Source organism: Oryzias latipes, chromosome 17, assembly GCF_002234675.1.
Source record: "Oryzias latipes chromosome 17, ASM223467v1".
NCBI classification, from domain to species: domain Eukaryota; kingdom Metazoa; phylum Chordata; class Actinopteri; order Beloniformes; family Adrianichthyidae; genus Oryzias; species Oryzias latipes.
In genome coordinates this window covers 26,815,581-26,842,942 of record NC_019875.2, presented here as the reverse complement: position 1 = coordinate 26,842,942, position 27,362 = coordinate 26,815,581, and the positions used below count along the sequence as shown (strand labels likewise).

The window sequence follows — 27,362 nt, the reverse complement described above, 5'->3', positions numbered from 1 at the left end:
ATCACTGGTCAATTAGTCTTCTTTCTCTTTCGGCTTTTCCCATCAGGGGTCGCCACAGCGAATCATCCTTTTCCACCTCACTCTATCATGGACATCTTCTGCCCTAACATTAGCCAACTTCATGTCCTCTGTTAAGACATCCATGTATCTCCTCTTTGGCCGTCCTCTTGCCCTCCTGCCAGGCAGCTCCATCTCCAACATCCTTCTACCAATATATCCACTATCCCTCCTCTGAACATGTCCAAACCATCTCAGTCTGGCTTCTCTGACTTTGTCGCTAACACAGGCAACATGAGCCGTCCCTCTGATGTACTCGTTCCTTATCCTGTCTAACCTGGTCACTCCTAAGGAGAACCTCAACATCTTCATCTCCGCTACCTCCATCTCAACCTCTTGTCTCTGTCTCACTGCTACCGTCTCTAACCCATAGAGCAGAGCTGGTCTCACCACTGTCTTGTACACCTTTCCTTTGAGTCTTGCTGGCACTCTTCTGTCACACAACACTCCTGACACTTTCCTCCAACCGCTCCAACCTGCCTGCACTCGCCTCTTCACCTCTTTTCCACACTCCCCATCACACTGAACTGTTGACCCCAAGTACTTAAACTCCTGCACCTTCTTCACCTCAGCCCCCTGTAACCTAACGCTTCTACCTTGATCCCTCTCGTTCAGACACATGTATTCTGTCTTACTACGACTGACCTTCATGCCTCTTCTTTCCAGAGCAAACCTCCACCTCTCTAGCTGTTCCTCCACTGGTCAATTAGTAGTTTAAGTAATCACAGCTGTGACTAATTGGTTTAGTGAACTGGAGCTTGTTTTGGTTAATTACAATTATTGTGGCGGGTCTTCCAGTGGTTAATGGGAGCCTCGGTTAAATTGTCACTCTGAAACAAACAGCAAGAGCAATCTAAGGGCCAAAGCCTGTTTGGATTAATGAAATTCACTGCATTTCTTCATTTTGCCACTCGAGTGTCTTGAACTCCCCCTGCTCGGGTCAAAAGGAGATGTGGTTTTATCAAAATATAAGACAAGTGTGGGTTTGCGGGAATGTTTTGCTTACTTATGGCTCATCAGAAAGCAGGAAATTAAAGTCTTGCCATTGTAAACAAGTAGGAAACTCCTCAACCCCGCACCACTGTTTTGAGTTAGTGCACAATTATGGTCAAGGATTTCGTTATAATGCCCCCTTTCCTCCAGGAAAACCAAATCAGTGGATTCTATTATTGAAATGAGTGTATTGTTCTTGACAATGATTGTATAACGATTCAAAGCCCTTTTTTTTAATACTGCATTGTTCAAAGCAACAATTCATGGGAGAAAATGGTAACATTTATTTTATTTATATATTGTCTTTATTTGCTTTGCATAAAAACAATAAAAAACATATACCAAACAAAGGTTGAACTTGGTTTAGCATCTTTGGTTTAGTTAAAGTCCCACTACGATCAGCGTTCCATGAGGTCTTTTAATTAGGATTGTCATTTTTAGCCAAAATGTAAAAATCTGTGTCATTTCTTAGGGTATAGTTTCTGTAAAACAGCAGTAGTTTATTAGAAATTCACCTTTGAATTGTGGGGGGGACGGTTAGGGTGGAGCAACTCCGCCCCCCCTTCCCGTTACTGAGAGCTTGGAGCAAGGAGCTTGTTGCCCACCCAGCGTTTTTTTTCTGTCAAAGAAGAAAGCTCTGTCAAAGAAGAAGCTCTTTTTCAAACTGCACTTTTTTGTCTACTCCTGATTTACAATTTGAACAAAGAAAGACTCAAAAATGCCATTTTGTGTTTAATTTTCTTTATATATGTCCTCCATCTTTAGAAAAAAAGCAACAATAACATGTAATAAAAAAACAATTTTAATCGGAGGGGGTCTCTAAGAGTCAGAACTATAACATATATGTTTCTGTTTTCACACTGCTTGCTGCTGTCAGTGTCGGCCGTTCACGGTCTTTTTATCATTTGCTACCCAGTCCTCAGCACTTTGTCATTAAACCCTAGTTATGATGAGAGGCGAAAGCGAGCTGACAACTCTCTTGTCTCCATGGATACAGGCAATTGTGGACACAGTTGACAACCTACTGAGGCAGGAAGCGCTGAAATCATGGAAAGACATGAATTCCACAGAACAAACACACGCAGCCACGATGCTCCTGGATACCCTGGAGGAGGGCGCGTTTGTCCTTGCGGAAAACCTGATTGAGCCTGCGATCGTGAAAGTGCCTGCAGAGAATATCAGTAAGTCCACGTCAAAGAGACAGACACGTTAATCTTGGATGACCTCAGGTTTCCAGCTGCTAAAGGTTTTTTTTTAACATCTCATGTGGCACAATTGCCAGAAATTAGGCTGGGTTTGATTGAATAACACATTTGTTTTAGGGAGCAGTTTATTAAGGACATTATTTCCTTCACTTCATACAGTACAGTCATGTTTCCACTCCTTTGCTGCCACAATTACAGTTTCGTCACTCTCTGCTCATTGCTTTTTAGTCTTTCATTGTGCAGTCCCCTCATTGAACATGTTTGACGAGATGAACTGCCCGGACCTCAGGGGTGGGAAACAAAGCAAGCCAATTGAATGGCTTTGTTCCATTCAAACAGCTCTCCCTATGCTCTCTGCGAGTGTTTTCCATTAAATAGCAGTTAGTCACGCTATTAATGACTTCACTTTACCAAACGCACTGATTAATACAATATAGTGCTGTACATTGACTATTTAATTATTGTATTAATTCAGTGTTCACAAACTCGTCGAGCTCTGTTATCATTAAAATAAACATTCCAGCGAAGGAGAATAACTACGCCCACATAAAGAGAAAACAGCCGTGGAGAGCAGCTTACCTGACTTGCCTGGAGAGTTAAAAAGCTAAATAAGTTAGATTTTTTTTATTGTTTTTTTTCTAATTAGCCGTTTCCTGGGATCCTCCAGGTGAGGATCAAGGACAAAATGAAGCGAAAAGGGAGCTGAGAGCTAGAAAGATGGGGACAGAAAGGGTTGCTCGTTTGTGTCCGTCAGAAGATCTGCGGAAGTGAGGCCTTTTCTGATGTGATGATATATGCGTCCTTATGACCCTTTAGTAATTTCACACATCAAAGGGAGCACCATCCGGCAACTGGCATGCCAGAAAAAGAGGGCTGCAGGAGTTTAAAGGATTTTTAGAGATTTGTTCATGGAGCCCAGAGTTATCTGCACCCACAGGGGAAAGTGAAAGTAAAAGTAAAGCTCAATTATATGTTTGATCCTTTGAATATTTGACATTTATGCTGCAGCAGCCTATGTGCTTTCATTCACTTACTCTCCACCGCAGCCTCTTGTCAATATTTTTTCCCTGCACTTGCCTCTGAGGCTTTCATAATGCCAGCCAACAGCTTAGTGACACGGTTTTTAAAGTAAACGACACCCTACGGGATCTTGCCAATAAGATTTGACTCCTTTACTGTTACAGTGAACATGAAGTCTTTGCAGGCGTGCGACTGGGCCTCAACCACACAGCTCTATTACACCCTTTTTGTGAGGCATTTGAATATTCACATCTCTTTTACCTCTCCCTCACCTCCAGTGCTGGATGTGTATGTGTTAAGCACTGACGGTCAGGTGCAGGACTTCAGGTTTCCACATACGAACAAAGGGGGGGCTACACTTCAACTCTCCTCCAACACGGTGAAAGTCAACAGCAAAAACGGTGAGAAAAAAAATGTTTTACATTCTCTCATCACACGGTGCTCTCAAAGTCTAATTTGACATGTTTTCTGGACACTGACCATGTTATCCCAATACAAATCATATTTGGTACATATGTCTCATTGGCATGGCAGGAAGTTTCATTGATAAATAACTTGGTACATGTGTTTTGACTGTACATGACAAATGAACTAAGTGAACCCCTTATCCCTCAGCGTTCCAAACAGGAAGTGCCTGTTGGCTCCAAGAAGCTAAAATCCGATAGACTTCTTGTGAGAAATAAACAGCTATTACCCAGTCATTATTACCATTTTTGCTCTGCTGCCTTTTCTTACTTTGCTAATCCTAATTTCTTTTCACAATATTTTTTCTCTAGTGCAAGTAATTGAAGCTATAAACTGGCCAATCAGATGCCTCCATAAAAGTATGTGGTCTCACGTTCAGCGTTTAAAACGTCTGATTGACAGATTCTCCCGAGCACGCTTGCAATTGGTGTGGACTTCCAACAAACCCATGATAAGCAAGATATGATGACTCAGACGTATCACTTACTGACAAGTTCTGGTTCTAACATGATGGCATCTGTATAACGAAAAAATGGAGACTTCATTTCGATGGAGCTAGAAGTAAATCATTTTTTATGGATGATATCATACTCTCTCAGTCCAGTTCTCAGATACGATCCATTAGTTCTGCCTTGTAGTTCATTATCGTTCCACTAGGGGCAGTAGAAGCGGTTTTCAAAATGGCTGCTTTTATGAAAACTTAAGGGCCTGTACCATGCTAAATAAAATTAAGGAGCTTTTAAGTCTATTATAATGTTCATTCCTCACTATAAAAAACCCCAAAGTGGTATTTGGATCCATTCACACATTTCTAAGTATCCCTCCATTGCTTTGCTGTGCTCTGACCACCAGCCCTCTGTGGAACTAGCAGTGATCGGCAAAAACACTTTCATTTTTTTTGCACAATATGCACATCCAAAAATTTGGATGTTGTTTATTTTGGAGAGGGAGACGCAGACACCCTGGCAAGGCTGGCTTTAGGGTTGATGTCATGAAATGGGCAGCACCCAACAGGGGTCCTAAGAGATCAAGTCGTCTTACTTCCGGGTGGGAAAATAACTCATAAAAATAACTAATATTTAATACAAAATGTGTTCTTTACTGTGCCTAAAGTACCGGTAATATATTATCATATACATGGATATTGTTTACCAAAAAGGCTTTGGAATAGCATTGTATAGGCACTTTTATTGGGAAAAGGTTTGACTAATTATTAGAACCTTTATGGTGAGAAAAACTCATCTTTCTCTCAACTCATCATCATCAAGTTTATTTATATTTTTAAATGACAACTTGCTCTGTTGAAATATTTAAATTTGGCGATACAGTTACACCATGCAAAAGATGTGTGCGTCAAATTGTGAAATTGGGTAAATGAGGTGTTTTTTACCCCCTGAACACTCATGTCAGCATTTTTTGCATATTAAACTAATATTATGTTCAGCAAAAGCGTACCAAATCACTCAAGCATATCATAACCGATACTTTCTAAATCTCATAAAAAATTATGCTTTTTTGTGGATTTCATCAAAGGACTTTGAACACATCTTAATTTTTAAAAAATGATTTGATGTAGTGGGCTTTACAGCAGTAATTCTGGCTCGCTTGGTTTTATTCTTGTGTAGTCTTACTGTGGATTAACAGAAAAACAAAGTGGACTGCATCTTTCTGTTGCATTGGCAGCAATGTAGAATTGATCTCCATCACAAAGCTAACAGAAACGTAAGACAGAGAAGTTATTTTGGTTTGTTATTCTGCATAAATCTTTAAAAGGTGTGAACTAATCAGCCCCCATGTAACATTTGCACCTTTTGAAATCAGTCTGTTGTTTTTAACTGATACCTACTTGAAATCCTTTAGCTTTATTGGCTGGTGTTCCCATTACAGCCTGTTGAGTGTGAGTTATTTCAAAATGTGGTGGAAATGATCCTTTTTTAATGTGCCAAAGTCAGTTTCACGACTGCATCTTATCATGATGCATAATAACGGTCACACACTTGAAGATGAAAGGCTTCAGACCAGCAGCTTAAGTTCCCTCTTCTAAAATTTTCCATAGTCTGAATTTTAAAGTCTGCTAAAGACAGCATTGGTGCGTTTGATGTTCACAAACAAGCACAGATATGGAGTATTTTATCTCCTTGTTTGTTTCACCACGCCGAAAGTTGAATTGTGAATTTTCCACATATCAGATAAGTCTCTCCCCTTTTGCCTGCAGGTGTGGCCAAGCTGGTATTTGTGCTTTACAAGCACCTGGGTCAGTTCCTCAGCACAGAAAACGCCACGCTGAAGGGAATGGGGGATCTGAACAAACACAACCTCTCCCTGACTGTTAACTCCCACATCCTGTCAGCCTCTATTACAAAGGAGTCCAGCCGTGTGTTTGTGGCCGACCCAGTGATCTTCACACTCGAACACCTGGATGTAAGCCTCCTCCTGAGAATCGCTCAGACCACACTGTAGAGGCAGATTGTGAAAAATACTTTCACTCCTTTCTACAAAGAATGGCACGTCTTGCACTTTGCCTGTGGTGTTGTTGGGGGGGCGGTTGTTATGGCAAAGTTTGCAGTGGGTTATGATTCTCCCTGATCAGACGTACTTTTTCTACTTTTCTTATACATTTAAATTATTTTTAAAGACCCACTCTAGTCATCTTTAGAACTATTTTCAAAGTGTTCCCAGTGGTCTTTTGTTAAATCTAAAACCTGTGTCAGTTTTTAGGGTATAGTTTCAGCAGGAGTTCATTTGCAATTTCTCTCTGAGTTGCGGGTGGGACTGATCTATTCGTCTACAAATGGATGCATCAGAATGGGAGCTTATGCCCCGCCCAGTCTATTTTCCACATCACAAATAAAATTTCTTTATACAATCTTAAATTTTCCTTTTTTTATTTTCATTGTAAATGTCCTCCATCATGAGAAAAATGTAACAAGAACATGTAATAAACACCAAAAACACAATTTTCATCAGTGTGGGTTTTTATATTTTTACACAATTTCGGCCCCAACCATCAGTAACAAAAAAAAATACTGGTTCAAATAAAAGCCTTTACGATCAGACACGTCAGTTCTTTTTGTGATTCAGTGCTTCTGGTCTAAGCTATTTCTTTGTTTTACAGAAGGAAAACTATTTCAACCCCAACTGCTCCTTTTGGAATTACTCGGAGCGAAGCATGATGGGATACTGGTCCACTCAGGGCTGCAAACTGCTGGAAACCAACAAGAGTCACACCACTTGCTCCTGCAGTCACTTGACCAACTTTGCCATCCTCATGGCTCACCGTGGAAATGTGGTGAGTGGCCCTCACCTTGTGGTCTGCAGGAGCTGTTTTCCTTTCTCACCTAGTTTATTCTTCCCCCCCCCGTCCCTCTGACTGGATCTTGCACAGACAGGCAGAACAAGCATGGCATTTCCGAGATAATTAGATAATCTCTGCAGGAGAAGGCATGGTTGGGGAGGAGGGTGGAGAAAAGGCAGTGGGCTGTCATTTTAAAAGAGCAAGGCAGTGGATCTGGATAGAAAGTGGCAAAGCATTATCACAGGTAATTATGTTTTACCTGTGGTCCATGTCTGATATACACCCCCCCCTCCCCCATGGCTGGCTCTTGGGAGTCATGAGAAACGGCATAACCACAGCTTTAACTTATGTTTCCACACTTCCTAGAGTGGCGCAGAATCAATTTGGTGGCAAAATGCAATTACAATCCAATTACAAGATAAGTAGCATGTGAAGGGAGGACCTAACCAGTAATAAATGTAGAGGATAAGTTTGTGGTTTGTTTAATAATATATCCCAGCTCCTGAACTCTCTGCCTGTCATCTACTCTAACCACAATCTTAACCACAGCTCGTAACCAGAGCCAGGAGGCTAGGTTTAACCTCACACCAATTCTCTATAACTCCTGTCCTCTATGAAATTGCAAATATTACTGCAGGATTTGCCCCACGGTTAAGGAACCATGTCTTCAGGTGATATTTCTTAAGGTCAAGTCTTTTTTTTTTCTCCATATTTTCCTGACGCCCATCATGAAACACACTCAGTTATAGGTCCTCTGCCATGCAGCATGATCAAACCTCGCTCGCATGGCTGCCTCTCTTTGAAGTGGTTTTCCTTCTGATGTCACTTTTTACAGCATGTGCATTTAAAAAAAAAAAAGATGACTGGACATGTTTGGCTTGAGTGCCAAATGACATCTGGCTCAATCATGTTTAATTACAGTGTCAGAGTTTGTCAAGAAACACTGAGCTCCCAATCACATTTGGCTTTCTGCTGTGTTTTAAGGAGAAATGCAAGAATGAGTTCTTTTGTCTCAATAAAAATATGCAGCTAAAACATTTACTGCAACGAGATAATGGATAACGCGATGCAAACGTTGTTTAATCGTCAGAAGGACAAAAGCCTCTAGAAGACTTTTCTTGTAAAGTCTATATTTTTTCCACTTTGAAGAAGCCATTATTAGTTTATTTACCATCTACGATAATGTTAAGCACAAATGCGAAAACTCCTCCAATCTTTTGTGTGTTTGTGTCCCTGCAGAGAGATGGGAGTATGCATGAAGTTCTCCTCAGCGTCATCACCAGGATGGGCATTGCTGTGTCTCTAGTTTGTCTGGCCATGAGCCTCTTCACCTTCTGCTTCTTCAGAGGCCTGCAAAGTGACCGCAACACCATCCACATAAACCTTTGCATCAACCTTTTTATTGGCGAGCTCCTTTTTCTCGTTGGTGTCAACATGACAGAAGCAGAGGTATGCATCAAAAAACTCTTCATATCCCTAGAGTTAGGCTCCATTCACACTGAACGGCGGGGCCCATCAAATGCAATCAGAGGTCCTGGTTCGTTTTAGGCGTAAGGAATGGCAGTCAAAATAACCAAACCCTGATCTATCAAAATCATCCTTGTCTTCCATGTAGCAATAAGGCAGCAAACTTTGGACACTAGCTCCTCCCACATGTGGCGAGATCATCAGTTTAAGAACAGGAAGGCGGCAAGCGCAAATTTTTTTTTTTTTCAAATTTATTTTTTATTGAAAAAGCACAGGATAAATTGTACATTGTTTTGACGTGTCACAATGTTCATGCTTTCTCAGTTTTTTAATTGAAAAACAAAAAAAACAAAATAATAATAAATAAAAAAGGAACATGTGAGGAAGCAGGGAGTTTCAAAACATAAATGATATGACATGATTTCAGATGAAATCTGATCTTACCGGCTTAACATATTCTGTCCATATAGACCAAGTAGCGTAAAAAACATCCAGCTGTATTTGTAAAGAGTGTGAGATTCTTTCCATTATGTAAATTCTTTGTACCACATCAATCCAGTCCTCTGTCGTTGGTTGTTCAGGTTTAAGCCATTTTCTGGTTATTGCTTTCTTACTGGCTGCCAGCAGAATGTAGAGTAGTTTCTTATTTTTGTTGTCTAGGCCATCAATTTTACTCAAAAACAGACTTTCAAAAGACAAGGGGAAAACAATAGAAAACACATTTTGCAGATGTTCATGTATGTCAGACCAATACTTCTTGATAATCACACAGTCCCAAAATATATGGAAGTGATTGGCTCCATTATTACCACACCTCCAACATTTACTATTTCCTAGGTATTTTTTTTGAGAGGGTGTAGTAAAAAACCTCATTATGCTTTTCCAACAGAATTCACGCCAAATGTTTGATCCTGTTGTGATCCATTGTTTCCGACATATTTGTTCCCAATCCTCCTCTGTGATAGTGAGCTGTGCAGCATTAGGATCACATTTAGTTAATGCTCCAGTGAATTTTACTAAAATAAACCACCTGCTCAACCAAATGATGGACTACATTTTGAAAACTTATTTTAAAAAGTTGCTGATTGTGTGTATAACCCACCAAAAGCAGACTTCTTTTTACTGTTTTTTTCTCTTGATTGGGTTATTTAAGGGTGAAAAACCCAAACTCATACATAAAACTCTAAATACATATAGGACCTAAATGACCAAAGTTTTAAAAAAATGACCCCTATCAAAAATTATTTTACGAATGTATAAATAAATTTACTGTTTTACTTTTTAATTGTTTTGCCATTTTAGTTGTTGTTTTTAAAGTTTGGCGACACGTTAAGCCACCATATAAAATAAAAGGGATTTGATTGAATTTGTTTATTACATGATCTCGTGATTTCTGTTTTCTGTGTTGCATATTTGCTTTTTAGAATTTGAAACAGAGCTTCATGGAGGCAGAAACAGGGATAATGGCAGACATTGCAAATCCGGCAAAATACTGTTTTAGCACATTTGATTTTTTTTATTTAGCTTTAAAAACATAACGGTGGATATTCTTACGGCCTCTATTGAAAATAGAACTGTAGATTATTTCTAAAGACTTATTTATTTACCAGCCTTCCGAGTTCACTAACACAGAGAATGATTATTGAAAAACAATAAGCATTTTACAACATAGCAGGACTTATAATGTGAGAATGTACACGCCTCGCTGACTACATGTACGACTTGACTGCCATCCACACACAAAAAATTGAATATAGAGAAAATGTCCCAAAAGTTTCATCTTTTAATTGCTCAAATTAAAGAAATGTCTTCAGTCCTTGAACAAGCCGCTGCCTGTGCCTCTTTCTAATTAGTCTTTAAACAGAAACTTAAAATATACCAGTGCAACGTACCATGAAAAGAAGTTCCAGAGCTTGTAATCAATAATAAATATAGAAAAGATTCAAAATTTAAGCTACAAACAAGTTGCGGAAATAAATCAAAATTAAGGTGTTAATTCAAGTATAAACCAATACATTAATTTATTGATGGAGGTATTGGGTCGTTTTTTGTAAAAAGAAAAGAGAGAAAGTGAAGTTAATGTGACGTTTTTTGTGTGTGACTGTCTTTCAGCTGTTATGCTCCATCATTGCCGGGATTCTCCACTTCTGCTTCCTGGCTGCCTTCACCTGGATGTGTTTGGAAGGCGTGCAGCTTTACCTGATGCTGATCGAGGTCTTTGAGAGCGAAGGCTCACGCATAAAGTATTACTACAGCTTCGGCTACCTCATCCCAGCTGTGGTGGTGGGCATTTCAGCAGCCATCGACTACAAAAGCTACGGCACAGAGCGAGTGTACGTGCAGACTCCGTCTCTTTTGCAAACATGGGATAAAACTCTGGAGGATCTCCACTGAGACAAACGCAGAGAGCATCATAGTGTCATATTGTGCTAATGATACTGATATCACAAAGAGCAGTCCACTTCCCCCTCCTGGCAAATTTTCAGTCAGTTACCACGAGCACAGATTACTGTGAGCTCAGCTGCTTTATTAATGACTTTGCTGCCTTTCTGTGCTCTGCTTTTTCTCCTTTGCATGAGGATAATTGCTGCCTCTGTCAGTGTAAAGTTTGTACATTTAGCCATTTTTCTGTATCCAAGCTGCAAGCTTTGTGATCTGTGAGTCTGCAGAGCTGCTACTTATAAAATTTAAGTGAAGTGCCTTGTTCAAAACTCTTTTTCTTGCAAGAGTTTTCATTCAATTTCCTGATAACGGAGCGAGGCGCAGTTCACTGTTGAACTCTTTAAAATTCAGTATATTGTTTACTGTTGAGGGTCCTGGGTACACACGAGCATTTCGCATTTGCAGACGGTGAAGTCAGGAGTCCAATAACCACCGCCTTTTACTTTGCAGTGTCTGGTGGCACGAGGCCAATGCTCTCTTAAGATTGTGTTTTCTTCTCTGCGGTCGGAAGAGTCACTACTCTGCTGCTAGTTCCCTATCATCCAGCATGCTCTCCTGGACACTGATCGATGAGACACAACTATGTTCTGCCAATGAGATTATTTAATGAACTGCGTATTATTATTTTTTTCGGATCTTGCAGATGCTGGCTGAGGGTGGACAACCATTTCATCTGGAGCTTCATCGGACCTGTAGCCTTAATAATATTTGTAAGTGTTTTTTCCTTAAAATCAAAGCTTGGCTAACAGTTTATAGATTTTTCTCTCTTTGTGCTGGCAGATTTTTAGCTCTGCTTTCTTGGATCAATTTGCATGAAAGGAAGTGGTCCCATTATGGCTGACACGAGGACATCGCTGTCCACTCAGCTGTGAAATCCTCTGAAATCAGAATTGTTGAGCAGCAACAACTTAGAGCTGTTTTGGTTGAGTATTCCCTTCCTGCAATCAGGGGGAGAAATCGTTTCAGGCATGAAGGTCGTTTGCTTAGTGGGAGAAACAAGGGTGATGTTGGTGGTGGTGGTGGTGGTGGGGGGGGTGTGGGGGGGGGGGTAAACATGCAAGTAATGAGTGGGTGGGCCAGACAACCATTACCAGAGCTCATAGCCCTGCCGAAGATCATCACACATCCCCAGCCAATCCCTGCGTTTGGACATCTCCATCTTCTCCTCTTAATATTTCATGCAGAGTGCAGGGTGTTCACGATTCTCGTGGACAGACTTGCATGCGCAGAAGCCCCAGCAATTCACAGTATGTATCCATACGGTGAAGAAACATGTAAATGGTCTCAAAGGCTGGAAAATTCTGCAAACGCTTGCAATGAGCTGCATCCGTTTTATGTTTTTTTTTTTTTTTTTGGCAGCAAAAGAAAAAGACACCTGAAAACTGTAGCAGATGAACCCTTAGAGACCGAGCACGTATGGAAAGTCCATAAGCAGGATGTTCTTGCTTTGGGCAGAGTGCCTCCCAGCTATTCTGCCTCGCTGTCTGTCTGTCTGTCTCATTGGATCTATGTCATCGCTTACAGTTGTGTTAAATGCAGGCCCCTGTGGCCCAGAGACAAAACTCTGATCTAAAAGCCTCTTTCTGTTTTCTTAGCCACTCCTTTTTCTCCCATCCATCTCCCTGCTGTTTCTGGATAACATCTTCTCTCCACTTAGACTCCTTTGTTTGAATTTAAAGACCTCTCTCTGCCTGCTTTGAAGTTTTTGAAAACACAATTGTAGGATGTTATCCAAGAAATCTGGTTGCTTAGAAATACAAAAAAATGGAAATAAACCATTTCAGCTACACAAAAAAACAAATATGTTGGTATATTTTGAGTTATTTTTCCATGTACGACATTTTTTTATTCACTTAAAATGCATCAAAGAAATAAAAATTTAGAGGATCCTATTAAAAAGTGCTAGAGTACATTTGAAAAGTTAGAAGTGATTTGTGTTAAAGTGAAGCTCTCAGCCCTCCCCCTCTTTGTGGCTCAGGTCCCTTCAGTGCTTGCAGGGAGAAATCCACGGAGCATGGAAACCTTGGTGGATGCATGGACTGAATCATTTAAATGTTTTTCCTGGCCCCAGTAAAACTTGACTATAAAATGTGGAATCCAGCTCCATATTTTCTTCCTTAAATGTGCCTGCTTCCCTATTTATATTTTTACAGTGATTGGTCATCTTTTTGTCCTTTTTTCTTTTATTCATATATGTATTTTATTAGAAAGTGGTCACAGAGTTTGGGACCATCTGCTGGGAAAATGAGAATAGAGTTGTGGGTTTATAGCGGCTTATGGCGATCCTTGAGCGCCGTGAGGAGCACCAAACCAAAGCGATATTCTCCCCTGATGTTGCTTGTTTTTCCAAAAGTCAGCAAGCTTTATGATTATCACTGTGGCTTCACATTTTTCTGGGTCCTCTTAGTGAAAAAGCTGCTCAATTCACAGACAGCTTCACAACAAGTTCAGCAGCAATTTAGGGGAAGGAAAAGCAATTTATCCAACAAGAAAATGGACAAAATAACAAGTTGAAAGACCCACTTTCATCAATTTTTTAGCTATTTTAAAAGGTTCCTAGTGATCTTTTAATTCTGTTTAGGCCAAAATGAAAACTAAAATACTGGCACTTTGTTGGAGACAGAAACATTTCCTAAAAAATTCTCCTCTGAGTTACTCCACACCAACAATCCCACCCCCCATTTCCCATCATGCATCTGTTTACACTCTCTCCTGCATTTTTCTGGCACAGTAATTGTAGCACCTACGTCACTGCTACAAGCTTTTCCAACTGCAGGTTTTCATTTGCTCCTGATTCTCAACAATTTGAATGAATAAATACTTAGACATGTTTAGTTTAATTTACTTCGTGTATGTTCCCCACCATGAGAAAGCTGCCACAAGAGCATGCTAAAAACACCATTTTGATTGAAGTGGGTCTATAAATCCTTGGATAATCCGGCACATAAGTAACTGATTTCCTCCTTCTTGGCTTCTGGCAGCAGGATCAAATGTCCCTCTTAGTGCAGGCAGTCCTTTAACCCTGACTCACATCTGTTTTGACAGGTCAATGTCATCTTCCTGGTGGTGACAATGTACAGGATGGTGAAGCATTCCACCTCCATGAAACCAGACTCCTCCAGGCTGGGGGGTATCAGGTGAGGGGTGTCACTCTAGAAGATTAAAAGGCTGCTCCGTCGCTGTGTGTCTCTGTGTGTTTTCTTCTGTTCGGAGTAGGCTGGGGAGGTGAGGGTCACTTGTGTGCTAGAATAAAAGTAATATGCACCATCGCAGCTTCTGCTTCCCCGAAGAATTTCAATAGCTGCAGTTGATCTACATTTTTTTTTTTAATTTTCCAACCAGACTGACAGATTTCCCCTTTTAGATTTTATTTTAGTCTGTCAATCACGCCTTCTAGCTTATTTTCAGTATTTGCGCTGCAAAGGGGTATATTGCTTGTTTTATTTCTTCATAACTGCACCTTTGACCTCTGGCATCTTTTTACTCCTATGTTGGTAGAGTTTATAGACAAATTTTTAAGGATGGATCCTAACCACATCCGTTGTGGAATTCAAGAATATTAAGAGTGAAAACTGAAAAAGGCCCTCCAGTGAACGGCTTTACCATGAGAAAATGACTTTTTCAGTCTAAAAGCACAGCGGCATATGTTATGTGGGTGTTTCAACTGCAAGCAGCAACTCTGCATTCTGTCTAGAGACAAAAAAGGAACAGATACATGTATTAAAATCCTTATGAAATTTGTTTAATTGGCTTTCAGGCTTGCTTGTAGAATGTGAAAATTGCCACATTTGTGAAAGCTGGATTTCACACATTTTAATGAGCTACAAAACTCATTAACTTTTATTAATTAGGGTCTAACTCAGATCTGCTGTGGGTTTGTTATCTATGCTGCATATATGAACTTGGCTAAACACCAATAATTTGTTGTAGGGTTTTTTTGTGCAAAAAAAATCACACAAATCACATCTTGCACATAAAACATATGCAGGTTAGTTCAGGGTTCAGGGTGGTTGTTTTTCTTTGGCTTCCTCTCTCGGCTCACTCACTCATAAAAAGCCAGTCTTTGTGACTAAAAGTGGCAGCTTGGATCCTTTAGGCTTTACTAAAAGGCAACACATAGACTCCAAACAAAACAGAAACGGCTGTACGTGTAAAAAACCTAACATTTTAAAGCATTTTTTCTTTTGTTTTGCAGGTCATGGGTTTTGGGAGCATTTGCACTCCTCTGTCTTTTGGGGCTCACGTGGTCCTTCGGCTTGTTCTTCCTTAACGATTCATCCATTGTAATGGCTTACCTCTTCACCATCTTCAACACATTGCAGGGGATGTTCATCTTCATCTTCCACTGCCTACTCCAGAAAAAAGTAAGATTGTGTTCTAGATTGTTCATAATGAGCTGAACTTTCAGCAAACCAAACCCAGTCAGTGATTAATCAGTATTTGGGGTCTTAAATTGTTAAACCGTATATTTTTCCAGTTTCTTGAGAAAAGATCATGTTTAAAAAGCTTCTTCAGCAAAGACGAATCTTTGTTAAAGTGTACCTCTCAAAATGCTGCAAATATCAGTTTAAATTTTGTGGCAATGTAGACAGTTATGAAGAATATCAATAAATATTAATAATAAACAATATTAATAAAAACATGTTACATTAAAAAAATAAACATTTAAAAAGTGCTAAATGGTTTATATTTACAAAAGACTGCTCTATCGGTTTAAAGCGCTTTTTTTCTTTGCCCATTTGCACACCTAGCAGAAAACACTTAACCTGACCCACTGCAGCCGTCTATCAGTTCAATGTCCTATCAAATGGCAGCCAGGAATTGAACCCAGACTGTTTACCAAACTCTGGCAAAATCTACTGTTTTGGTTTTGTTTTTTCAGTATTTTAAAACGGATTAAATTTGTCATGTCTAAAAGCTTCAGTTAAATCTCTGCATCACACACGTGAAATGAAATTTTAGAAGCTTTTTGCCCACTTCTGACTGTTGGATTGTGCCTCGAAATGTGCTGGAAAATGGTGTTTCTGTCAGCTGGAATGCATTAACAACAGAGCGGCAACAGTATCAAAGCCTGTGTCAAAGTGATCACCGGGTTTTGATCTTTTCCTCATCTGCAGGTTCGGAAGGAGTACAGCAAATGTTTCCGTCAGTCTCAGTGCTGTGGCGCTTTGCCATCTGAGGGCTCCCACAGCTCAGCCAAGGCAGCCACCTCTCGATCTACAGCCCGCTACTCATCTGCCACCCAGGTACTCGGAACCATCCCCCCAAAATGTCAGGGTTTGAAAAAACCTTGCACTGTGCATGACCTAAAACTTTGTTAACCCTACCCTTTTTCACTTTGAGAAAAAAAAAAGACAATTTTTTTAAATTAATAGATTCATGTTTGAATAAAACCAATGATTAGTTATTATCAAGTTAATTGCATTAGGAATTTGTTCTCAAACAGAACTCAATGATCCAAATAATATTTCTAAATGCATCAAACCCTTCAGATGATTATTCAACTAAAGATTCAGTAGAAAATTTGCTAATAATTAAGACTAATTGTTGTTGTTTTTTGGCAAGAGAGAAAAAAGTAACAAAAGCAAGCGAGTAAGTGAAAAATAAAGTGAAAAATATGCAGTATTCATTGTCCTCTCCCTTACCTGCATGCAGCATGGCAGAGTTTATGTCTGCAGCTTATTTAAACAATATTTTACATATATATAACATAAATATACATATAACAATACATTATATCATGTTTCTATATATCTATGAATACAACAGAGTTGATAAAGACATGTTTGTATGTATTTTGTAAATGAGCAGTAAATTACTTGTATTTTGCCTTCAGGTTAAAAAAAAGATGAAATATTGAATCAGTAAAACACAAAAAGGGAGCAGCTGATTTTGTTTTTTCTCCAAAGAGAAATAAAAAATAAAAAAAGCCCAAAGCATCATCATACATTTCCTTTCAGACTCGTGAGAAATGAGCGGGATTTTAAAGGCCACAGTCTCTGTTTTCTTTGTGAAGCCAAGCTTTTCAATTCATCCACATAAATACAAAGGTCAGACGTTCAAATAGATATAACAGTGAGACACGGAGGTTGGTGCTATTTTATATTTTTGATACCTTAATGTGAAAACAACTGTAAAACAGGGCTGGGGCCCAGTTTCAGTAATGCTGAAAGAAAGCGCAGCTCGCAAAAACCTTTTATAATGCTTTGCCAGTTAAAGAAGGAACAATTTCAAACTAAAAAATAGAACCACTTGTATGGAGAGCTTGTGTCTTTTGGTATTTCTGTTATTGATTTTTACAACCGTTAGTAAATACTTTTAAAAAAGAGCTTGTGATTAAACCTTACGAGACCAAACTTCACCACACCTCAGTAGAGGCAGAAATGCTGCTTGCAGCAAATGTCAGCAGTACTGCCTGACTTCATCAAACCTCTTAGTTTGAACTTTTACTTTAAAAATACACATTCATTTTCTGAAACTTTTAGCTTTTCCTGTACTCCACGGAGTACAGAGTGTTGAGCTAAACATTTTAAAACCAGCTCAGAAACTTTGTGAGATCCATCCTCTCAGCAGCAGAAGGACTCGCTGCTCAGGGCAGGACAGATTACCCCCTCCAAGACACTCGCACATCCATTTTTAGTAGCAGTCGGATCAGTAGAAGGCTGTGGCGCAAACATGTCACCGTGCAGCGAGGCAGTTCATACATGTACAGGTCTGAATCGTAAGCCCACACAGCGACACAATCCTCAGGCCCAGAAGGCATGCACACACCGCGTGGAGTCCTGATCACCGGCTGCTTTTTCCACACAGAGTCGCATCAGGCGGATGTGGAACGACACTGTGAGAAAGCAGTCAGAGTCCTCTTTCATCTCAGGCGACATAAACAGCACCTCTGCAGTCAACCAGGGTAAGAAACCATTCCTTCTGTCACCGCCATGCTACTGCAATATGAGACCAATTCCCTTTTGTGAAGTTATGAACTCTGCGTAAACTCCTCAGTGGATGAGATCTAACCAACCCTGTGGCAGTTCATGAAAGATACAGATTAGACCTGATTTATTTTAATTAATCTGAAATAAAATGCCTTTGAATGAGAGGAGTTTTTATCTTATCATCTTCATCCCAGAGTGATAGCAGGTTGGAAGAAGGGAAGTTAGATGAGCAAAGTCAGGTGGAGGTCAGAGTGAATTTGGGAAGGAATCCCAGTGTCATGAATCTCTGCCAGAACACATTTGGCTTCATCTATGGGTTAGTTTAGATTCTATACTAAGATGCATGCCAATGGAGACTCTGGGAGTTTTATCCAAACAACACGTCTGTGGATGAGGATACTGGGTTATCCCAAACAGGTCACTCAGACACATTTTGTCTCACATTTTTAATGGCATAACATGTGCGTAGATTAGTTAAAATGAGGAAAAAACAGATTAGCCGACTGTGTTTGCAGGTTTATTGTCAACCATTACAGCTCTGAGCGTTACACTAACATTGACAAAGAATTTAAATGATTTTTAGCTTCGTCCAGTAACAGTGGCTCCTTTGTTTATAATAGTGGGTAGATTTACAACAGGTCACACAGTCAAACAAACAAGTTTTTGTCTGTACTGTTATCCTGCAGTTATCCCACTGCTTCACAGAGAGGTCTTTAATATTTATCATAAATTCAACTGAGACTGACAGAAATCTCATTGCATGATTTTTAAAGGATTTATTCGTATAATGTTGCAGGAAATAGGTATTTAAGATACAAGTAAGCAGGATTGAGGTGCACGGTGGAGCAATGGTTAAGGCTGTTGCTTCACAGCAAGAAGGCCCCTGGTTCAAGTCCACCAGAACATCCATGGGGGACCTTTCTGTGTGGAGTTTGCATCTTCTCCCTGTGCGTGCGTGGGTTTTCTCTGGGGACACCATCTTCCTCCCACCATCCAGAAACATGCTTCATAGGTTAATTGGTCACTCGAAATTGTCCTTAGGTGTGTATTTGAGTGTGCATGGGTGTGTGATTTGTGGCCCTTCAACAGATCTGTTCCTGACATCACCTGCCTTCGCCCACGAGTGGCCGGGATAGGCTCCAGCAGCCCCGTGACCCAAAAGTGACAAAAACAGGTTTAGAAGATGAATGAATGAGCTGCACGGTGATATAGTGGTCGGCACTTTCGCCTCAAAGTGAGAAGGCCTGGTTAAATGGGTGTTTTTTCAGGCACTCCGGCTTTCTCACTCCGGCTTTCTCAGTCCAAAAACATGATTCATGGGTTTAATGAAGATTCTAAATTGTCCCCAGGGATGAATGTAAGTGTGTGTGACCTTCAAAGAACCTGTGCCCCCTCCTTTGCCCAAAAGTAGCTTGGATAAGCTCCAGCAACCCTGTGACCCCTGAAGGGATTTAGAGGGTTCTGAAGATGGATCCTCCACTTCTTACCTGTACTAATGTCACCGGTTTGAACTGGTTATCAGTATGAAAACAGCTATCCACACCCTTAAACAGAACATCTTCACCTTGACCAAGACCCAAGAGCTGTCGAAGGACACCAGGGACACAATTGTCGACCTAAACAAGACTGGAATGAACCAATCTACTATAAGGAAGATGATTTTTGTGTTGCTCTGCTTGAAAATTTGCTTCATAAATAAATAGATATTAGAATATTTATAGAGAAGAGATATTGGAGCAATTATTAGAACATGGAAGATCACTGACAACATCCCTCTAACCGGAGCTCCATCCAAGATCTCACCTGGGTTGGGTTCAAATGATCTTGAGAGAGCTGAGACCACAGGAACAAACGTTACTATAGTAGCACACAACGTTGTCATGAATCTAAATCTTGCGGAGCTCCAAAGGTCCTGCTGCTTCAACCAAAACATGTCAAGGCCCATCTAAAGTTATCCATAGATCATCTGAATCATTAAGAGGAGGATTGGGAGAATGTCATGTGATCAGAGTAGACGAAAACGGAAATCTTTGGTCTAAACGCCACTCACCTTGTTCTGGACCTCAATCAAATTCAACATCTGTGAAAGTTGAAAGTTTGTGTTGCCCTTCAACAACCCAACACATCATCGCTCTTGAGAAGATCTGCATGGAGGAATGGACCAAAATAGCAGCTACATAGTGTGCAAACCTGGGAAAATCTACAGGAATTGTTTAAACTCTGTCTTTGACAACCAGGGTTACAGTACAAAGTACTGAGGTGAATTTTCCTATTGACTATGTACTTGACTATGTACTGTTGGTTTTTTTACACAATTAGATACATGATTTAAAAATGATGTATGTAGGCCAGTTTTTATTTATTATTTTATTTTTTACATTCTGTTTCTTGGAGTTACTTTATCTAAGATAAACATTACAGACCAAACTTATCTTTTATACAACAACTTGCAGAATAATTGACTGACAAATACTTCTCAAAGTCTATTGCTATAATCAGGTTCTGGACAGTGATTATAACTTTCCCTAAAACAAATTATGTCTGCAAAACTCAGATAATGGACTCTTCTTCTGTTGTTTTCTTTTTTTACATCCTGATTTTTCTCTATTTCTGTCTCTCTTCCTGTTATTGCAGGGATGACAGGAAACTACCTCCTAACTAACCCTCTTCTCCGAACCCACGACACTAACCCTTATAACAACCTGCTCGCAGAAACGGTGGTGTGCAACACCCCCTCTCCACCGGCATTTCACTCTCCAGGTGCTCATTTATCCTCCAACCTTTCGCAATACCAGCAAGGTGATTGTTTTACAGCAAGCATGCATCATCTTGATAGATACTGTGTTGTGGAGAAACAGACAGTAACCACTGCAAATTCCAATTTGTTAAAATGGCACTAGAAAACGTCACTTTTTCTTGATAGAAATACACAGTTACCCTAAATTTGGGCAGTAAAAACTCCAAAAACTCATTAATGACCGTATTTTATTCTTGACCCTTTGTTTAATCAGCTCAAAAATAAAAATAAAAAAGCTATTGAAATTGTGGTGTAGATTATCAGCCTAACTGTTAGATCAGAGCAGTTCCCAAGCAACAAGCGGAGGTACATTACTGGTCTTTTTTAAGATCCTGCACTGTTACACAACACTTAAGTATAATTCTTCTATACAGTTAATAACCAAGCAAAGCAGAAATCATGTCAAGGAATGAGTTTAAAGGTGAAAACTAAGGTGTTTTTGTGGCACTGTAGGGCAAATGACTTACCTTCACTGCAGTTTATGCAAATACAAGGCAATGGTAATTCTAGTTTGCTTTAAAGAGATGGAGACTATCACTTCCCACATCTGCATAGAACAGACATGGTCAAAAACATTAACTCTTCCATTAAATTTGCTTGTTAGATATTTAAAAAAAAAAAAAACCTCCAAAGATCTGTGCTGTAATGCAGTATGAACTGCTTGGATAATTGACAGAAAAGACAAACAGGTGGGAGATGTAAAATACAAAAAAAAGTGTTTATTATCTTGTCTATGAATTCCACATGATTTGATTTCTTATGTTTTTTCATGTAGAGAAATCCTAACGCAGAGGCGACATGTCAAAATTTTAGCAATTACTCCACATTTCAGTGAGTTTAATGTCAATAGTGTTTATTGTGACCTAGTTCCTCAGCTGCCGAGCAAAAAGAGAAACCCAATCAAAGGAGAAAAACATGATGCAATGCTGGCAGACTTTACAGGCCTCTTTCATTCAAAGGCGTCTCATGATAAAAGGGAATTCGCAAAAATGGCTGTATGGCGAAAGCATGTATGGAACAGATATGCTGATTAACCTGCTTCTGCCTGAGCCGTGTTGTTTTGTGCTGCGAGCTGGCTTACAGCACAGTGTGCGCGCACTCCACACCTCGAGATAATGATGCAGAGCTGGGACCAAACAACGTCTGCTCAGAAAATGAGAGACGCTTTTTGATTTTATTTGGTAAAGTTTTTTTTTTTTTCTGGGGAGACGGGGATTAGCCGCTGCAGAGCTGTTACTCAAAGGTGCCCAAAAAAAATCAACCCTTCCTGTTTAATCACATTAAAATAATTACCTGTTAACACTACAACAGCATAAGGAAATTAGAGATTGAATGTGAAGTTGCACTTCATTTGAATCTCTTATACCTGTGGAATTTTTATTTTTCCCTGAGGCAAGCTGCTGCAGTTAGCCCTGTTAAAATGCAGGAAATGCTACACACATTTTTAAGCAGTTCTGCAGTGGTAAACATGGGGGGACATTTTAGCATACGGTAAGCAGAGCGATGACAGCGAGCGCAGTGTGACACAAATGTCAAAATCTGGTGTGAAGATCACAAGGCAGGAATGAAAGACTGTCGAATTTAACCCAAGAGGGTTCTGAAATTTTGCCTTTGCAAAAAAGATGAACCTGTCCTGTTTTAGAAATGTATTAATGCTAAGTAATGCTCTGCAGATGTTCATCTAATGCAATAAATTTGGAAAGGAAAGGGGAACTCTTGGATGAATCTCTGCTGGAAAGGCTCCCAGAGTGCAGCTGTCGCTGTGTCCAGTTAAATTCTGTTCACATCATTTCCCCTCAGCCGCTCAACAATACCTGTATGCAATTAAACCAAAGCCTGCACATAAATAAATGCAAATTAGGAAGAAGGGTCTAACCAGACATGTGTTTGACAATCTCTCAAGCAGCTCTGCCTCATTCTTTTCATTCCCGGTTCTGATGTTAGGTTCTTTCTCTCGGTTACCACCCTGCATTTTCTGACACACTCGTTTGAAACCCAAAACCGCAGCTTCCCTTTTTCTCCTGCAAAGACACCACCCTCATACTATAAAAAAAAAAAAAAACTCTTTCACTCCCAAACTCAGCATGCCCAAAAATAAAATCAGCATCTAACAAAATCTGTGTTCTTGCTCTCTTCCTCCTGTTAGTCTAAAATATTTAAAAACAAAATTGCAATAAAATGGAAGAATGTGTGTAGTCTATTCACAAAAAAAGAACACTAAAAAACAGCTTCATCTCTTAACGTTCCTTTTTTTTATTTAAGACTTTCTGACAGAATTTTGCTTGCTGCTGAACCCTTTTCACCTGCAGACTCCTGGATTCAGTTGTCCTTGATTTAGCTTTTTATCTCTTTACCTGGTCAACATGTAATTTCATCCTCTATTCACCCACAATCAATTGTGCGGACACAATCTAAATTACAGTTAATTGCCAACATGCAATTTAAGGTGGCTCAACTGAATCCAGGCTGAATGTTACAAGCTTCCACTTTTGCCTTCTTTCAGTGAATTTGTTGTTTCTGCTGCAATTGAAAAAGCATCTGTTTTCCTTTTTTTGGGGGGGCAAATCAGCTGTTCTTAGGCCAGATAGCCTGAGCAGACACACTTGATGTGAGTGGTGGCAAAGTGAGTCATTGCACGGTGCCTGTCTGTCGTGGTGTGTGGGGGCTGTTGCTGTGCTTTTGGGGCCCCAGTGCAGAGAGGTGGCTGGCCATCTGTGTTTGACATTATGCTTTTGTCTTCTTTTTAACAGGTGGAATGTTTTATTCATACTTCATGTCATAACATTTCCTCATCAGCTTGCGTTCACCTCTGTCTTTAACTTGCATCCTTGACGGTTTCTCCTGCTGCTGTGTTGTTACCCGGCTGTGAGCTGCTTTGCAGTGCATTGTTTTTCTGTATCTTACTGTCATCTTTGGCTCTCATATTTACTATATTGTTCAGGATAATCACTCACTCGGTAGAGAAGGTTGATTGGTTTTTTTTTTGTTTTTTACTTTGTACTATACAAGAATATGCCATTTTTTACTAGCTTTTTTTTCTTTAAAGACCCACTCCGATGATCTTTTAAGCTATTTAAAAAGTGTTCCCAGTGGTCTTTTAATTATGATTATGCCATTTTTAGCCAAAGTAAAAAAAAACTTTCTTTTTCATTGACTGAATATGGTAACTGGACTTAGTAAGTGTGACATCACCCATAGAAAATGACTTGCTTCCAGCTCCAACCAAATTAAGTCAGTTCCGTCACTATTTCTTCTTGATAAGGACACCGCCGTGTTGGAGCCAGACGTCATTAGTAAACAGTGTTTGGTCCAAGTCGGCATGAGTCAATATTGAGCTTGTTAGAAGGCCTCATCCCTAGCACTTAATTCAGGATTAGGAGAATCTGTGAAGTCTACAGGATTTTGGCTTTTTGGGACCAGCTAGTACTTCCCGTTTGGAAGGTGGGGAGGGAGGAGCCACTCTGTCCAGTTATCATATAAAGTCAATGATTGTTTTCTAGGACAGAGTTTCTACGGGGCAGCAAAGGTTCATTAGAAATTTTCCTCTAAATTGTGGGCAGGACCGCTGGTGCGGAACAACCCCGTCCCCCCTTTCTCTTTCTGTTGCTGAGAGCTCTCTGATTACATGCTCTCCAGCTAGCACCTTACACCTCCAACCTAACCTTACCGGTGCAACACAAAATGGTGAGCAATAATGGAGCTATCCATTACAGTTTTGAGCCAGGCACCAGCTCAGACGAGGAAAACGAAGATGTGCATGAATCTAGTCGTATACAAGTGGATGCATCAGAATGGAGCGGAGCAGGGAGCGTTTAGCCAGTTTATTTTCTGCGTAACAAATACCTTTTTTTTTGAAACTCCAATTTTTTTCATCTGCTCTTGATTCACAATGATTTGAATAAAGAACTACTCCAAAATGCAATTTTAAGTTAAATTTATGTGTAATATGTCCTCCGTCGTTGGCAAAATGCCACAAGAACATGTTAAAAACACCCAAAACATCATTTTAATCGGAGTGGGTCTTTAACAAGACTTCATAAATCCAAAAGCATAGGAGTGAAGTGTCCTGAGCAGTATCAAGTAAACGTTGGAATTGTGATTCTGTTTTGTTGTTGGACAAAGTGGGAAGTTGTCTTACCTGCTGCTTTCTCCTTTCTTTCCAGGACAGCACTCCCTCAGCAACAGCAGGGACATCAGCACCATGGACACCCTTCCCCTCAATGGCAATTTCAACAACAGCTACTCCCTGCGCGACGATGACTATGAGGCTGTTGGGGTTCGAGCCCCAGCAGACCTGGGGGGTCTGAACCTGGATGATGCTGCCTTTGAGAAAATGATCATATCCGAGATTGTCCACAACAACTTAAGGCCCCGTAGGGCTCCCAAAGCCCGCGATACCCCGAAGGAGAAGGAAAGAGGACTGCCTCCCCAGACCAGGGTCACGGTGGACCGAGGAGGGGGCGGGAGTGGAAGCGAGGATGACGCCATTGTGGCAGATCATCCCGAGGCCTTATCGCCAGTGAGAGGAGGTGAAAGAGGGGCCCACACCACGCTGGAGCTACTCCTGCATCCCCATCACAAGGAGGTTCTGGAGGCACCCCTTTTACCCCAGAGGACTCACTCTCTGCTCTACAGTGCCCAGAAGGCCCCCAGGCGCCGCGAGGGCCAGAACGGCCACGGCTCTGAGACTGGGAACGCAGAGGAGGACATGGGCTCTCATTCACCAAACAATAACAGAGACTCCCTATACACAAGCATGCCAAACTTGAGAGACTCTCCATCTCCTTCAGCTTCACCGTACCCGCCGGAGGAGGAGGAGGAGCTCTCGCCTTCCCCTCAAAGCGAGAGCGAAGGTGCTTACCACAAAAGCTTGCCTGAGCTCGGGGACGCGGCACAGCCGCTGTCCTACTACCACATAAACCGAGGCACCAGCGAAGGGTGCATCGTGCCGCCCAACGCCGAAGACTGTGCGCAGGAGGGGGAGGCACCCACCGACGGACAAATGCAGCTCATTACCAGCCTCTGAGCAGGCCACGTATGTTTGCACAGGTTTGAACAGATGGGTGCTTTCAGCTGTTGTCCGAAGCGCCCGGCTCCTCACTAGCCCTTCCCGTTAGCACAGGAAGTGAAAGGTTGCTGGACGGCAAAAGGAACGAGTTAATGACCTTTGCACACAGATTTCATTAGCACACAAAACACATCCAACTAAGGCCAGGCAAATGTGGGCGTTGGTGTTGCTGCATTTGGACTAATGAGGTGCAGAGGATACCACCGAGGCTGCAGTTTCCAAGATAAGTCAAGCATTTCTCTTGTACCGAAATTGAAGGATTTAAAAAAAAAACACTCAAAGGAACGCACCATGAAACTCCTGACAAATCATTGGGGGGACTTTTCTGAACCAGGGGCTTTTTAGTCGAGAAGTGGAGAACTAGAAGTAGTGTGGACTCCACTGCATCGTCAGGACTGTAAAGTAAAGAAACCACTAATTCAGACTCAGGCCTTATATTTTCTCTATTGCACATTTAACTATTGTCAAAATAACAGCTAAAGAAAATATATTTTGCTGTACCACTGGTGTAAAAAAAGAAAAAAAGAAAAAAACAAACAAAAAAAAGGAAACGGCAACCGTTCAGTAGTTATGCCCTTTCAATGTTAGGATCTTTCAGACAAGGTTAATAAAATGGTGGAAATGTGCTTTTTCCTCTCACACTTGACTTGCTGTAGTATGTTTGAACATTAAAAAAAAAAGGTTTTGAGAGATATCGGTCCAAATGAAAATCATGCTCACGTCTCTGCTTGTGAAGTGCTTTTGCGTTCATGGATTTTTGCCAGTAGTATCTTTGTCAACACCAGGCCATGCACAGATTTTAGACTGAATTGGATACTCGTGTAAGTTACTTGAAATCGAAAACTTTTGTTCATGTCATTGCAATATAGCCATCATGGGAGACATGTTATATCCTTTGACACTAATTAATTTATTAACTTTTCAGAAGAAAAAAAAAAAAAACAACAACAAAAAGGTTGGGAAGTGTGAAAAGTTGCAGCACTGATTAGGTTGATCTTCTTTCTTTTGTAAGACCCATCATCAGCTGATATTTAATTCAACTCCTGTTTGATATCAAATAAATGTGAATTTTTTCTTGTTCGCAGATGCCTGGTTGCTTATTGTTTGAAATTAAGTTTGGATGAAAAAGCAATAAAACAAACAAATGATGCATTGCGAAATTCCTGCAATGTGCACTCTTAGAAACAAAGATTGAAATGGTGACGCGTTTGTCAAAATGATTCATTTAGCCTGAACTTTTGCTGTTTTCCCTTTGCAAACATTTTCTGCTTAATGTCCAAAGCTGCAGAGCCTTTTATAAAACACCCCAGTGCTGCAGAGGTGGGATGTATTTTTGGAAAATCTCTGCCCAATTTTTATTAAAAAAGTATTTTTGGGACATTAACTACCTACAAAAATCTAGTTCAGACATCTTTGTTAATATTTAAATGTTTGTTTACAGTGTAGGAACACAGTAATAGGAGTTTTGCTTATCAATGATGGTAAATACAACCTTTAACGTTAAAAATAATAAATATAATAAAGTTAGTGTGAAACTTTATATATGAAGAGACTTAAAAAGTAACTAAGATCTAATGTAAAAAAATTACAATCAATACCCTCTGTATTTTACTCATTTTGT

At 40.3% G+C, this 27,362-nt stretch overlaps 1 protein-coding gene across 19 annotated transcripts in view; it reads left to right on the top strand.

Moving 5' to 3' along the window:
- Nucleotides 1-26,922, top strand: part of LOC101172768 (adhesion G protein-coupled receptor L2) — a 102,988-nt gene extending 76,066 nt beyond the window's left edge. For 4 of the 19 annotated variants that reach the window (XM_011486950.3, XM_011486951.3, XM_011486949.3 and 1 more), the window contains 13 exons: nucleotides 2,048-2,231; nucleotides 3,554-3,676; nucleotides 5,956-6,161; nucleotides 6,856-7,029; nucleotides 8,275-8,484; nucleotides 10,615-10,835; nucleotides 11,588-11,654; nucleotides 13,990-14,081; nucleotides 15,140-15,308; nucleotides 16,062-16,190; nucleotides 17,755-17,851; nucleotides 20,511-20,675; nucleotides 24,837-26,922. In XM_011486950.3, the coding sequence (XP_011485252.1) occupies nucleotides 2,048-2,231; nucleotides 3,554-3,676; nucleotides 5,956-6,161; nucleotides 6,856-7,029; nucleotides 8,275-8,484; nucleotides 10,615-10,835; nucleotides 11,588-11,654; nucleotides 13,990-14,081; nucleotides 15,140-15,308; nucleotides 16,062-16,190; nucleotides 17,755-17,851; nucleotides 20,511-20,675; nucleotides 24,837-25,699 (2,700 nt within the window). In that variant the 3' untranslated portion in view covers nucleotides 25,700-26,922. Of the gene's footprint in view, nucleotides 1-2,047; nucleotides 2,232-3,553; nucleotides 3,677-5,955; nucleotides 6,162-6,855; nucleotides 7,030-8,274; nucleotides 8,485-10,614; nucleotides 10,836-11,587; nucleotides 11,655-13,989; nucleotides 14,082-15,139; nucleotides 15,309-16,061; nucleotides 16,191-17,754; nucleotides 17,852-20,510; nucleotides 20,676-23,242; nucleotides 23,297-24,836 lie in introns of all 19 variants that reach the window. The other 15 variants (XM_023965755.1, XM_023965754.1, XM_023965752.1 and 12 more) reach the window with 12 other exon arrangements.
- Nucleotides 26,923-27,362: the final 440 nt, after the last annotated feature.